General features: G+C 44.9%; 1 protein-coding gene across 2 annotated transcripts in view; it reads left to right on the top strand.

Moving 5' to 3' along the window:
- The window catches only part of NHEJ1 (non-homologous end joining factor 1), an 89,071-nt gene that overhangs the window by 8,107 nt on the left and 67,609 nt on the right, over positions 1-13,355 (top strand). For both annotated transcript variants that reach the window (XM_003272388.4, XM_030803644.1), the window contains exons 4-5: positions 5,473-5,611; positions 6,530-6,588. In XM_003272388.4, the coding sequence (XP_003272436.1) occupies positions 5,473-5,611; positions 6,530-6,588 (198 nt within the window). The remainder of the gene's footprint in view (positions 1-5,472; positions 5,612-6,529; positions 6,589-13,355) is intronic.

Raw genomic sequence — 13,355 nt, 5'->3', positions numbered from 1 at the left:
GATAAGTACTGAATTTTTATGATTCAGTTTCTTCATCTGTAAAATAAATCAACCACAACCTTACTGTCTAGTCGTGAGGATTAAATAAAAGAACATATGTAATATTACTTATGTTTAGCATTATAGTGGACCTGTGAGGGCAAATATTTCAACTCCATAATTTTTCGTTTTAAAAGAGATGCTGGGGCCAGGCACAGTGGCTCAGGCCTGTAATCCCAACACTTTGGGAGGCCGAGGCGGGCAGATCACCTGAGGTCAGGAGTTCGAAACCAGCCTGGCCAACATAGCGAAACCCTGTCTCTACTAAAAATACAAAAATTAGCCGGGCATGGTGGTGTATGCCTGTAATCTCAGCTGCTCAGGAGGCTGAGGCAAGAGAATTGCTTGAACCCAGGAGGTGGAGGTTGCAGTGAGCTGAGATTGCGCCATTGCACTCTAGCCTGGCACAGCGAGACTCTCTCAAAATAAATAAATAAATATATAAATAAAAATAAATAAATAAATGAAAGAGATGCTGGGGATGATGGCTCATGCTTGTAGTCCCACCAATTTGGGAGGCCAAGACAGGAGGATTACTTGAGACCAGGAGTTTGGGACCAGCCTGGGCAACACAGTGAAACCCATAGCTACAAAAAAATAAAAAAAATAGCTGGGTGTGGTGGCATGTGCCTGTAGTCCTAGCTACTTGGAAGGCTGAAGTGGGAGAATCACTTGAGCCCAGGAGTTCAAGGCTGCAGTAAGCTGTGATTGTGCTACTGTACTCCAGCCTTCACTGTATCTCCTGATATGATTCATCTTGATCTTTTTTGTTTGTTTGTTTGTTTATGAGATGGGGGTCTTACTATGTTGCCCAGGCTGGTCTTGAACTCCTGGGCCTAAGTGATTCTCCCCCTTTAGCCTCCAGCTTGATTCATCTTGAGGTTGAGACCTGTCATTCTGCTCCCCTGCTCATGACTTATGAACATTTCTATGGAAAATCTGAAGACTTTGGAGAAAATTATAAATAGCTTTTCCTCTGAAAAAGATTAGCAACTCCTGTTTGTGTATCTATTACACTTCCTAACCTCCTTAACTGTTGTAAGCTCTTTGATGGCAGAGACCTCATAGGGTCAGAGCACATATTAGGAACCCAGTAGATATCTGTTGAATTGACTAATGAACGTATATCTTCATATATTGCTGTCTATAAATTACGGGGAGTGTCCCTGACATCCTAAAGCCCTTCAAAATTTTTCCTTATAGTGTCTGTGGATTTGCTTTGAACTATTTACACATTATTATTATTATTGTTATTTGAGATGGAGTCTTTCTCTGTCACCCAGGCTGGAGTGCAGTGGCATGATCTCAGCTCACTGCAGCCTCTGCTTCTCAGGTTCAAGTGATTCTTGTGCCTCAGCCTCCCGAATAGCTGGGATTACAGGTGCGTGCCACCATGTCTGGCTAATTTTTTGTGTTTTTTGTAGAGACAGGGTTTCACCATGTTGGCCAGGCTGATATCACATTCCTGGCTTCGGGTCATCTGCCCACCTCAGCCTCCCAAAGTGCTGGGACGTTTTTACACATTTTATCTAGTCTCTCATATGCCCATCAACACATATTTTCAAAATTTCTACTGAGCATTAATTTAAAGCTATCTGGTCTGAGGGAAATCATTTTAGTGTTCATCTAACTTTGAAATGAATTATACCTCAATAAATCAAAATGCTGTAACCCAATCCTATGAAATTATTTTAGCAGTTACAATATTTACTGATAAAAAAACTTTTTTTAAACCAAATAGACATTGGGGTCTGATAGATAATTTCAGTTGCCTGGTATGGCATTATCATATTTAATTAGGCATGACATTAATTAAAAGCTGTTCCTTGTCATGTTTCATGTTTTTATATAATATTTACTGTCACTCAAGGAAATTGCTATTGAGGTAGCCATCCAGAGGGAAGCTGGTTATTAATTTAGGAGTTTCTGTTGTTTCAGTGCTGCCACCAATTGGATAGTGTTGCAGCTTGGGTAGTAATGACAATTATTTCAGTTGAACTCATCAAATATTCACTGTCATTTATACAAGTATTTGCCTGTTTTCCTCCTGATCTACCTTAAACAGTACCAAACTTTTTTTTTTTTTTTTTTTTTGAGATAAGGTCTCACTCCATCACCCAGGCTGGAGTGCAGTGGTGCAATCTCGGCTCACTGCAACCTCCACCCCCTGGGCTCAAGCAATTCTCCCACCTCAGCCTCCCAAGTAGCTGAAAATACAGGCACGCCTCACCACACCTGGCTAATTTTTTTTTTTCTTTTTTTTTTTTTTGAGATGGAGTCTCGCCCTGTTACTCAGGCTGGAGTGCAATGGCGCAGTCTCAGCCCACTGCAACCTCTGCCTCCCGGGTTCAGGCGATTCTTCTGTCTCAGCCTCCCGAGTAGCTGGAATTACAGATGCCCGCCACCATGCCCAGCTAATTTTTGTATTTTTAGTAGAGACAGGGTTTCACCATGTTGGCCAGGCTGATCTCGCACTCCTGACCTCAGGTGATCCACCTGCCTCGGCCTCCCACAGTGCTGGGATTACAGGCGTGAGACTGCGTCCGGCCAATTTTTTGTATTTTTAGTAGAGATGAGGTTTCACCATGTTGCCCAGGCTGGTCTCAAATTCCTAAGCTCAAGCGATCCGCCTGCCTTGGCCTCCCAAAGTGCTGGGATTATAGGTGTGAGCCACCATGCCCACCCAGTAGGACCAAATTTAACAAAACAATTCCTAGGAAAGAAGATCGAGGGTAGAGCAGATAAATTTTTCCAAAGCTGAACTTCTGCCACATTCTGAACAGTACTTCCTAGAGGGTTAAGTTTTTGCTAAGGACCTCAATTGGGAGTCAGTGCCAGGTTGGGATGTGCTGTGTGGTAGAAGGAAGACTCTAGTATCTATAGCTAGACTTTATTTCTGGCTTTCCCCTCTGTGCCAGAACCCTTCCATTTCTTGGTCCTTGGTTCTGGGACAAAAGCTGCCGCCACTAACTTCCTTTCTTCCCACCTCCCCACATCCAGTCTTTTCTAATCTAGCAGAAATGTGGAAAAAGTCTTTTCCTCTTAATTTGAGCCAAAGCACAATTAGAACTTTTAGTAGTAACTTTTACCTAGAAAATGAATGGAAAATGAAAACACAAAGGTCTGAAAGAGTCCAGACGTCTGATCTGGATCCAGATGAGTCTGGCTTGCACATATTATGGGACACTCTAGTACCTTTTCCTCATTTCAAGCCTGTTGGGGTATCTTGTCTAAAAGTAATCCTTTTTCAGGTCTAGGACAGGGGTTGGCATACTATGGCCATGGGCCAATTCTGGCTTGCTGCCTGTTTTTGTAAAGCTCTGTTGGAACACAGCCACTTGATTTGTTTACATATTGTCTGTGGCTGCTTTTGTGCTATAACAGGAGAGTCAAGTAGTTGCAACAGGGACTGGATAGGCCACAAAGCCAAAAATGTTGACTATCTGGCCCTTTATAGAAAAAGTTTGCTGACCTCTGATCTAGGGCATTTCTTCTTTTTAGTGCCTTCCTTAGTTCATCTCCTTAAGGGAAGGGAAAGGAAGTCTGATAACGTCCCTTAGTCACAGATAGATTATTAATTTGAATTATTTTATTTTATTTTGAGACAGGATCTCGTTCTGTCACCCAGGCTGGAATGTAGTGGCATGATCTTGGCTCACTGCAACCTCTGCCTCCTGGATTCAAGCGATTCTCGTGCCTCAGTCTCCCGAGTAGCTGGGATTACAGGCGTGTGCCACCATGCCTGGCTAATTTTTGTATTTTTTGTAGAGACTGGATTTCATCATGTTTCCCAGGCTGGACTCGAACTCTTGGACTCAAGCAATCCTCCAACCTTGGCCTCCCAAAATGCTGGGATTACAGCATGAGCCACCATGCTGGCCTAGTTATTTTTTTGACAGGTTAATGGACACCTTGTGTAGGTGAATTAAATGATTATTCTATATAGCTATACATTATCATATGAGAGTATCACCCTATTTGTACAGCAGTATGGCTGTGTTTGCATTCTTCTTACCTCTTGTTAAAAATGGGGTGTGTGGGCTGGGCACGGTGGCTCACGCCTGTAATCCCAGCACTTTGGGAGGCCGAGGCAGGCAGATCACCTGAGGTCAGGAGTTCGAGACCAGCCTGACCAACATGGTGAAACCCTGTCTCTACTAAAAATACAAAAATTAGCCAGGCATCATGGTGCATGCCTGTAATCTCAGCTACTCGGGAGGCTGAGGCAGGAGAATCGCTTGAACTTGGGAGGTGGAGGTTGCACTGAACCGAGATCGTGCTATTGTACTCTAGCCTGGGCAACACAGCGAAACTCCTTCTCAAAAAAAAAGGGGGGTGTTGTGTGTAGAGTGAGTTGGCTTATACCTTCCTAGGCTAGTTCTTGGTAGCTGGCTTGCTTCTATTATAACAATAACCTTAGACTATGCTGCATTTGTGGGAACAGATTGAAATTCCAGGCTCCTTCTGGGCTATCATGAGCCCTGAAATGGCTCTTAGTGTCTGGATCTAATTTGACCTTCAAGGGTCTTTACTTTCTGTTGATTTTTGTCTTCTGTTACACTTTAGCTAGTGTATTCTGTTTTTGCCACACTTATTTTCTTGAGGGCTACTTGGATCTTCGGCTTTTCTTGTTTGTTTGTTTGTTTGTTTGTTTGTTTTCTTGTTGTTTTGAGATGCAGTCTTGCTCTGTTGCCCAGGCTGGAATACAGTGGCATGATCACAGCTCACTGCAGCCTTGACCTCCTTGGCTCAAGGGATCCTCCCACCTCAGCCTCCCCAGTAGTTGGGATTACAGATGCATGCTACTGTGCCTGGCTAATGTTAAAAAATTTTTTTTTGGTAGAGATGGGGTCTCACTATGTTTCTCAGGCTGCTCTTGAACTCCTGGGCTCAAGTGAGTTCCTACTTGGGCCTCCCAGAGTGCTGGGATTACAGACATGAGCCATCTCAGCTGGTGGGATCTTGTTTTTGAGAAAGAGTCTCACTCTGTCACCCAGGCTAGAATGCAGTGGTGCAATCTTGGCTCACTGCAACGTCTGCCTCCTGGGTTCAAACGATTCTTGTTCCTCAGCCTCTCGAGTGGCTGGGATTACAAGCGCCTGCCACCACGCCCAGTTAATTTTTGTATTTTTAGTAGAGATAGTGTTTGGCCATGTTGGCCGTGCTTGTGTCGAACTCCTGACCTCAAGTCTCCCACCCGCCCTGGCCTCCCAAAGTGTTGGGATTACAGATGTTAGCCACTGCACCAGCCACCTTCTTAATATATTTAATTATTGTATTTGTGTTTACATTCATGTAAATGGGTTCCTTGCCTATGAAACTATAAGTTTCTGTAAGAACATTTATTTTTCAGTATTTTTTCTAGTACCTAATACCGAGTTGGAAAGTACTTTATAAGAGTCTTTTGGCTAATTGATATCTCTTCCATCAAAGGTCTCCCAACATTTGATTCGTCCTCTGATGGGCATGAGTCTGGCATTACAGTGCCAAGTGAGGGAGCTAGCAACATTACTTCATATGAAAGACCTAGAGATCCAAGACTACCAGGAGAGTGGGGCTACGCTGATTCGAGGTGAGAGGACATGCTTGGAGGAGTTGGGTGGGGAGTGTTAAAAATAGTCAAAGGGTCTTAACAAAGAGGGAGACTCATTTGCATTAGAGAAGTGCCTCCCCCAGGATGGGTGCTGAATACTAACCAGAAACTGGAGTCTTGATATTAGGTGACTCTTTTTTGTTTGTTTGTTTTGGAGATGGAGTCTCGCTCTGTCAACTAGGCTGTAGTGTAGTGGTATGATCTCAGCTCACTGCAACTTCCGCCTCCTGGGCTCAAGTGATTCTCCTGCCTCAGCCTCCCGAGTAGCTGGGATTGTAGACGCACGCCACCACGCCTGGCTAATTTTTTTGTATTTTTAATAGAGACGGGGTTTCACCATGTTGGTCGGCTGGTCTCGAACTCCTGACCTCAAGTGATCTGCCTGCCTTGGCCTCCCAAAGTGCTGGGATTACAGGCGTGAGCCACCGTGCCTGGCCTAGGCGACACTTTTCTTCTGCCTCGAGTACCTGGCTGGAGCCCAAGTGACCAATAGAAGCTGTAACCGAGTCCAGGCATGCCCTAGGCAATGGCAGGGAAAGACTTTGGAGAGGAGCCAATAGCTATACAGAATTGTACCAGAGCAACATGGACTTGGGAGTTTAGGAAGCTTCATGGCTCCAACTTCAGAATAAAAATTCAATTTGGCCTTTGTTTTTGTGGCAGGAAAAACTCCTAGAGAAGATGCTGCCACCAAACCTGCCATTTGTTGCTAATCACCCTCTCCCACTACTGTTTGCCCACATGCTCTCAGCCCTTCTTCTCCCACTGAACTAGGTGTCTGTGCATGATACACCTTCCTCCTCTTTCCTAAGTAGCCCTGTTCTGTTCCCTTTCCATCAGGTAAGAAACTCATCCTATATGACTCATATTTCTTTTTTCTGTTCCTTCTTATTACAGATCGATTGAAGACAGAACCATTTGAAGAAAATTCCTTCTTGGAACAATTTATGATAGAGGTAAGGTATTTGTTATTTTCTTGTGTGTCTTTGCCCTACTTCCTCTTTCCAGGTGCCTGAGTGGCCACTTGTGTTTTGGGTGTTAGGTGGCTTGTGTGGTTGGAATGCCCTTTGTCCGAAAAAATTGCCCATAGAAAGTCTGATAAGGCTTAAGATGTACTTAGGGAGGATGAGGGAAAAAACAGGGAAAGAACGTAAGAGGCGGAAGTGGGCTGATTGATATTTATAAAACATCTCTGTTAAAGTACCAGGGATTTCATTTGGAATTCTCTAACCTTGGAAAGGTTGGTTGACCAGTTATTAAATTTTTGCTTGTTGAGATCTGGTCATAAGCTCTGGACTGTGGAGCAGAAGGGTAGGCATCATTACTTGTCTAGGCCCTTTCAGGATCCAGCAGGACAGGAAGGTAAAAAGCTTAGGGCTACCATTTGGGGGCTGTCTTGTGGGCACAGTAGGTTGTGGAAAATCACAGTGTTTATACAAGGGGACTGGCAAAGGAATGAATGGGGAGAAGATAATTGTGGCCTGTCAGAAGCTCCTGCCTAGGTTTCCCTTCTAAGGATTGAGCTCAGCCAAAAGAAACATCTATTAAATGCCAAATAGGGAAAGTATTAATAATAGTGACCTTTGATAATGCCAGTCAATATTGATCTTCTCCTTCTCTCCTTCCTCTGTGACTTGTTGGTTGTACAGTTAGTACCTTAGTATTATTGCCCCATTTTCTTTTTTTGAGATGGAGTTTCACTCCTGTTGTCCAGGCTGGAGTGCAGTGGTGTGATCTCGGCTCACAGCAACCTCCGCCTCCCGGGTTCAAGCGATTATCCTGCCTCAACCTCCTGAGTAGCTGGGATTACAGGCATGTGCCACCACACCCAGCTAATTTTGTATTTTTAGTAGAGATGGGATTTCTCCATGTTGGTCAGGCTGGGCTGGAACTCCCGACCTCAGGTGACCACCCGCCTCGGCCTCCCAAAGTGCTGGGATTACAAGTGTGAGCCACTGTGCCTGGCCTATTGCCCCATTTTCTAATTATATATGTTACCCAAGTTGGTACTTTATCATGTAAGTAAACAATGCTATTATAATATGGTATTATGTATAGATTATTTGTATTTCTTTATTGTCTTATAGATTAATTTGTAAGCTCTTTGTGGACAGGGTCTGTGTCCCATACCTCTTTTTTTTTTTTTTTTTTGTTTTTTTTTGTTTTTTTTTTTTTGAGACGGAGTCTCGCTCTGTCGCCCAGGCTGGAGTGCAGTGGCGCAATCTCGGCTCACTGCAAGCTCCGCCTCCTGGGTTCACGCCATTCTCCTGCCTCAGCCTCTCCGAGTAGCTGGGACTACAGGCACCCGCCACCACGCCCGGCTAATTTTTTTGTATTTTTAGTAGAGACGGGGTTTCACCGTGGTCTCGATCTCCTGACCTCGTGATCCGCCCGCCTCGGCCTCCCAAAGTGCTGGGATTACAAGCGTGAGCCACCGCACCCGGCCCCCATACCTCTTTTGAACCCTAAATTAGCACTTTTTAAAGGGCTAGGCATAAAGCAGGTATTCTTTATTTGGAACCTCCCATTCTGCCTCTGTGCATTGACTGAGCTACAGTGCTTGGGGTCTAAACACTAAAAGCAAAAAATGTGAGGTAGGTGCTCAGTCCAGGTACTGAAGCAATTGTAAGTCTGGAGAAGAAGGAAAACTTGTATTGCTAAGTCCTGAAGGAGAAAAGGTTTCAAGTCTTTTTTGTTGTTGTTGTTGTTGTTGTTGTTGTTGTTTTTGAAACAAAGCCTCACTTGCTCTGTCACCCAGATTGGAGTGCCATGGCACAATCTTGGCTCACTGCAACCTCCCTCTCCCAGGTTCAAGCAATTCTCCTGCCTCAGCCTCCCAAGTAGCTGGGATTACAGGTGCGTGCCACCACACCCAGCTAATTTTTGTATTTTTAGTAGAAACAGGGTTTCGCCATGTTGATCAGGCTGGTCTTGAACACCTGGCCTCAAGTGATCCACCCTCCTTGACCTCCCAAAGTCTTGGGATTATAGATGTGAGCCACCATGCCCAGCCTAGAAAAGGTTTCAAGTTTTTATGGGTAAAGAGAGACCATTAAACCTAAACTTGTGACTGAGAGAGATTTCTTAGGCCATTTTTCTCTTAGATAGCTTCCCCTGTCTATAAGTTTAGGTATCAAGGCTGGGGATAACATACTGGTTCCCTGCCTCATTCCCTTAGTTAAACAGTGCAAGGCTTGTTCTTAGCTCAGTGGAGAGGTCTCTTCCTGATCTAGTGCCTGCATACCTATCCAGCTTGACTTCTTGACATTTTTCTCTATGTACTTTATGCCTTAGCTATATGGAATGACTTTTAATTTCCCCCAGTGCTGTTTCATCTTATCTTTAGATACACGTTCTTCCCATGATCTAGAATGTCCAATGTTCTGGCCTTATCTAACTTGTAAACTTCTATTAATCTTCTAGATGTCAGCTTCACTTTGTTTGGGAGACCTTTCTGTACTCTGCTTGTAAAGACTATTCTTCTTCCCTGCTACTATAGTACCTTGGATTATACCTCTGTTTTACCACTTGTAACACTGTAATATTACTGTTTGTATGCCTGCAAGACTATGGCTTTCTCCTCCACTGATCTGTGGACTCTCTGAGGCAAGGACCATGCTGAATGCATTTCTATATCCCCAGCACTGTGCGTGCTGCCTACAGGTTAACTCTTCAATAAGTCTGGATTAATATTTTGATAAGTCTGTGCTAGGGGGATTTTATACAAATTATGACATTGTGGCCTGTGGATACAGTGTTGTTTTTTTTTGGCTGGAGTGCAGTGGGGTGATCTCGGCTCACTGTAATCTCTGCCTCCCGGGTTCAAGAGATTCTTGTGCCTCAGCCTCCTGAGTAGCTGGGATTACAGGTATGCGCCACCACACCTGGCTAATTTTTGTAGTTTTAGTAGAGACAGGGTTTTACCATGTTGGCCAGGCTGGTTTTGAATGCCTGGCCTCATGTGGTCCGCCCACCTTGGCCTCTCAAAGTGCTGAGATTACAAACGTGAGCCACTGCACCTGGCTCAGTGTTGCTTACTAGACCTGTATTTGGGGTCTTCGGTTATTCTCATGGCTCATTTTGCAGCTTTGGATAAATCACTTCTCATTTGTAAAATTAGAGGCTCATCATTTTCATACTATGGGGTTGGGAGGAGCCCTGCGGAATTGAATGAGAAAGCATATAGAATTTAGGTGGCAGCACAGGAAGAGTATCAGTGTTTTGGAACCAGCTACTTCAAGAATACTGGTCCTGTAGGTTCTGGGTGGATCAACCTCATAGACTTGTAGAATTTTCTTATATCTGGAAAGGAAGCGAGAGGTAGTTGTAGTTACAGCTTTCTATTTTATAGATGAAGAAGTTGAGCCTCAGAGAGGTTAAGTGACTTGCCTAAGGTCATATAGCTGTAGCTTTATGTTTAGGACTTCCCACATTTCTTGACACATAGTCTAGGATTATCCCTGTTTTGTTTTGCTGCTTTAACTGGTTGTACACACCAGTTAGGGGAGACATAAGGGCTGGGGTAATATGGAATTCTTGTGACCTCTGGGGTCATTGCACTGTTCTCAGAATGTCCTGTATAGCTGCTAGAACTGAAAGGTTTCCTACTGGGGCTGTAGAACTTATGACTACTGCATCTTTTTAGTTACTCTGCTTGCCCGGGGTCCTACAAACAGGACACAGAAGGGTCATGGGGTCACCCAAGACTGAACTGAAAGGATGTGCCATCAAAATAAGCAAGATGGAATAGGAAGATAAACAAACCAGGGAGAGAGCTCTGGATGAAGGCGCAGGGGGGCCAGGGCTGCTGTCAGAGGGCCATGCGGTCATTGCCTGGGGTCAGTTTTAAAAATTCTCATTGGGATTATTACTAGGCAAGAGGCTATAGACAATAAGGCACAGGGGGCAGTAGGCCAGGCAGGTGGCTAGGATACTAAGGCTCGGGAAAATAAGAATTGAACAGGGGTTACTTCTCCCTATTTGGTCCTTTTGTTTTTCCACTGTGTCTAAGAGCCTCTGATTTCTCAATTCTGGGGAACCCAAGGAGCCAATTGATAGTGGCCTAACTAGAGGGGGATGCTGAAAATATTGACTCAAGTCAAGGCTGGGTGGGGTGCCTGTTGGCATGATCTTCATGGAGGCCAAGAACCCTATATAGGGCATTTTGTAGGACTGGGGGTTGAGAGGCATCTTTAGGAGTGAAAGAAGAGTCAGGGACTTAGGGACTGTTGTTACACGGCAGTAGGAACTGTATGAAAAAGGAAGTTTAGGATGACTGGGCAGAGCCCACTCTCAGTCTAGTCCACTGGAGGGAGTTCCATCCCCTGGCCCTGTCCATGCCTCGCTCTCTCCATCTGGTTGCCATCAGGCTGTGTGGCTGCTGGCGGGCTTTTTATTTATTTATCCCAGAGTAATGGGGTGAGGAGGGAGCTGGCCTAAGGCTGGCATTCCAAGGCCATGCCACTGAGCCACAGGCGGTTTGCATGGGTGTGTGAGTCACTGGGGCTGCATGCTGCTCAAACCAGACGCGGCCAGGCTCAGGGACAGCAGGCAGCCCAAAATAGAGCCCCGCCCTCTACAGCTGGCAACCCCTGGCTAGGAATCAGCCCTTGACACCAAAACCTGGGCAGTTGCGTGAAGTTGGCTTCCTTTGGTAGGGGTCCCTTAGCAGAGATGGAGATTTTGCAGTTCTCTCCTTCTCTTCTCCTCTCTTCTCTTCTCTTCTCTTCTCTTCTCTTCTCTTCTCTTCTCTTCTCTTCTTTTCTCTGCAGTCGTTCTTACTGCTGCATTCTGAATGCCTTATAAGTCTTAATCTGTTCAGTATAATACCTTAGCTAAGAAATTAGGGGGCTATAGTTAACATTGATTTGACTTAGCATCCTAAACGCAGCCATGGTTGTTATATTCTGCCTAGTTTTAGTTACTGTCTTCAGCTCCTGTCTGGTTGCAGCCTGATTCTAGAGCAGATACTTTAAGCTATGAAGATAGTCACTGCTGCTTTTATGAAGCTAGAGCTTATATCGCCTGGGGAAGATGGGCAATGCTTTAACTTGAAAATTGCCATCCTGTTAAGCTTGTTGACACTTCTACTTGGTTTCTTTGGCTGGCTCTCCATCTTCTGCCTGCCTCTTAAAGGTTAGTGTTTCCCAGGATCAGGTCCCTGATCCTCTGACACTTCACTTTCCTTCCTCTGGGTCGTCTCATCTAGACCCCAGTGTCAACTATTGTTGGTACATCACCGAATACCAATTTTATATCTCCACTGAGTTTTAGGTCCATATTTCTTTCTGCATATTTGGCATTTCCACCTGGATGTCCCACATAAAGCACATCCTAAACATGTCCAAAATGACTTATCTACTCCCCCAGACTATTTCTCTTATATTCCTTATCTTGGGGAATTATACCATCATCCGTTCGGTTTTCTAAGCTAGAAATTTTGGAGTCACCCACTTTCCTCTTTGTCCTTACTTTCAAAGCCTAATTTATTGACCGTCTTTTGAATCTGCCTATCTTCTCTATTCCAGCTCCCGTTGTCTGAAATTAGCCATTTTTCTCTCCCTTTCCCCCCACTCCCCCCTGCCTTTGTTTTTTGAGACCAAGTCTCACTCTGTTGCCCAGGCTGGAGTGCAGTGGCATGATCTCGGCTTACTGTAACCTCTGCCTCCTGGGTTCAAGCGATTCTCATGCCTCAGCCTCCTAAGTAGCTGGGACTACAGGTTTGAGCCACCACGCCTGGCTAATTTTTGTATTTTTTGTAGAGATGGAGTTTCACCATGTTGGCCAGGCTGGTCTTGAACTCCCGACCTCAGGTGATCCACCTGCCTTGGCCTCCCAAAGTGTTGGGATTACAGGTGTGAGCCACTGTTCCTGGACTTTCTGTCCCTTTTTTGGCTTGACCATGCAACAGCCTCCTAACTTGTCTCCTGGTCAGTTCTTATTAACCCTGCAGTTGAACTTATAGTTTTGTCAGAGTGATGTCTTTGAAACCGAAACTTGATTATGACACTTTTTTTTATTTTTTTATTTTTTTTGAGATGGAGTCTCACTCTGTCGCCCAGGCTGGAGTGCAGTGGCGCAATCTCGGCTCACTGCAAGCTCCGTCTCCCGGGTTCACGCCATTCTTCTGCCTCAGCCTCTCCGAGTAGCTGGGACTACAGGCGCCCGCCACCACGCCCGGCTAATTTTTTTGTATTTTTAGTAGAGACGGGGTTTCACCGTGGTCTTGATCTCCTGACCTCGAGATCCACCCACCTCGGCCTCCCAAAGTGCTGGGATTACAAGTGTGAGCCACCGCACCCGGCCAATTATGACACTTTTTTGCTTAGAGTCCTTTAGTGGCTCCCAGTTTCCTACAGGATAAAGTTCAAACTCCTTGCACGCCACACATGATCATTTATGATTTGATCCTGTTGACGTCTTCATCCTGCTCCTCTGGCATTCCACTATAGCACCTTTAAATACCACCTTGTGGATAAATCCCACATTTATTCTTCACTGTAGATCTTACCCTGAAACTCCAGACTGCTTGTTCAACATTTTCATGAAGAAGTCTAAAAAATATCTTAAATTCAGCACGTCCAAAATTGAACTTCCAGTCGTATGCCCAGATTTGCTTTTCCAACAACCCCCTCCCATCTAAGTTGATGGGAGGTTCATTCTTTCACTTTTAGTTGGGTGAAAAAACCTTGGAGTCATCCTGACTGCTGTCCTCTCACTTCCT

This window comes from Nomascus leucogenys, chromosome 22a (assembly GCF_006542625.1).
Source record: "Nomascus leucogenys isolate Asia chromosome 22a, Asia_NLE_v1, whole genome shotgun sequence".
NCBI lineage: Eukaryota > Metazoa > Chordata > Mammalia > Primates > Hylobatidae > Nomascus > Nomascus leucogenys.
This window is presented reverse-complemented; position numbering and strand designations above follow the sequence as displayed.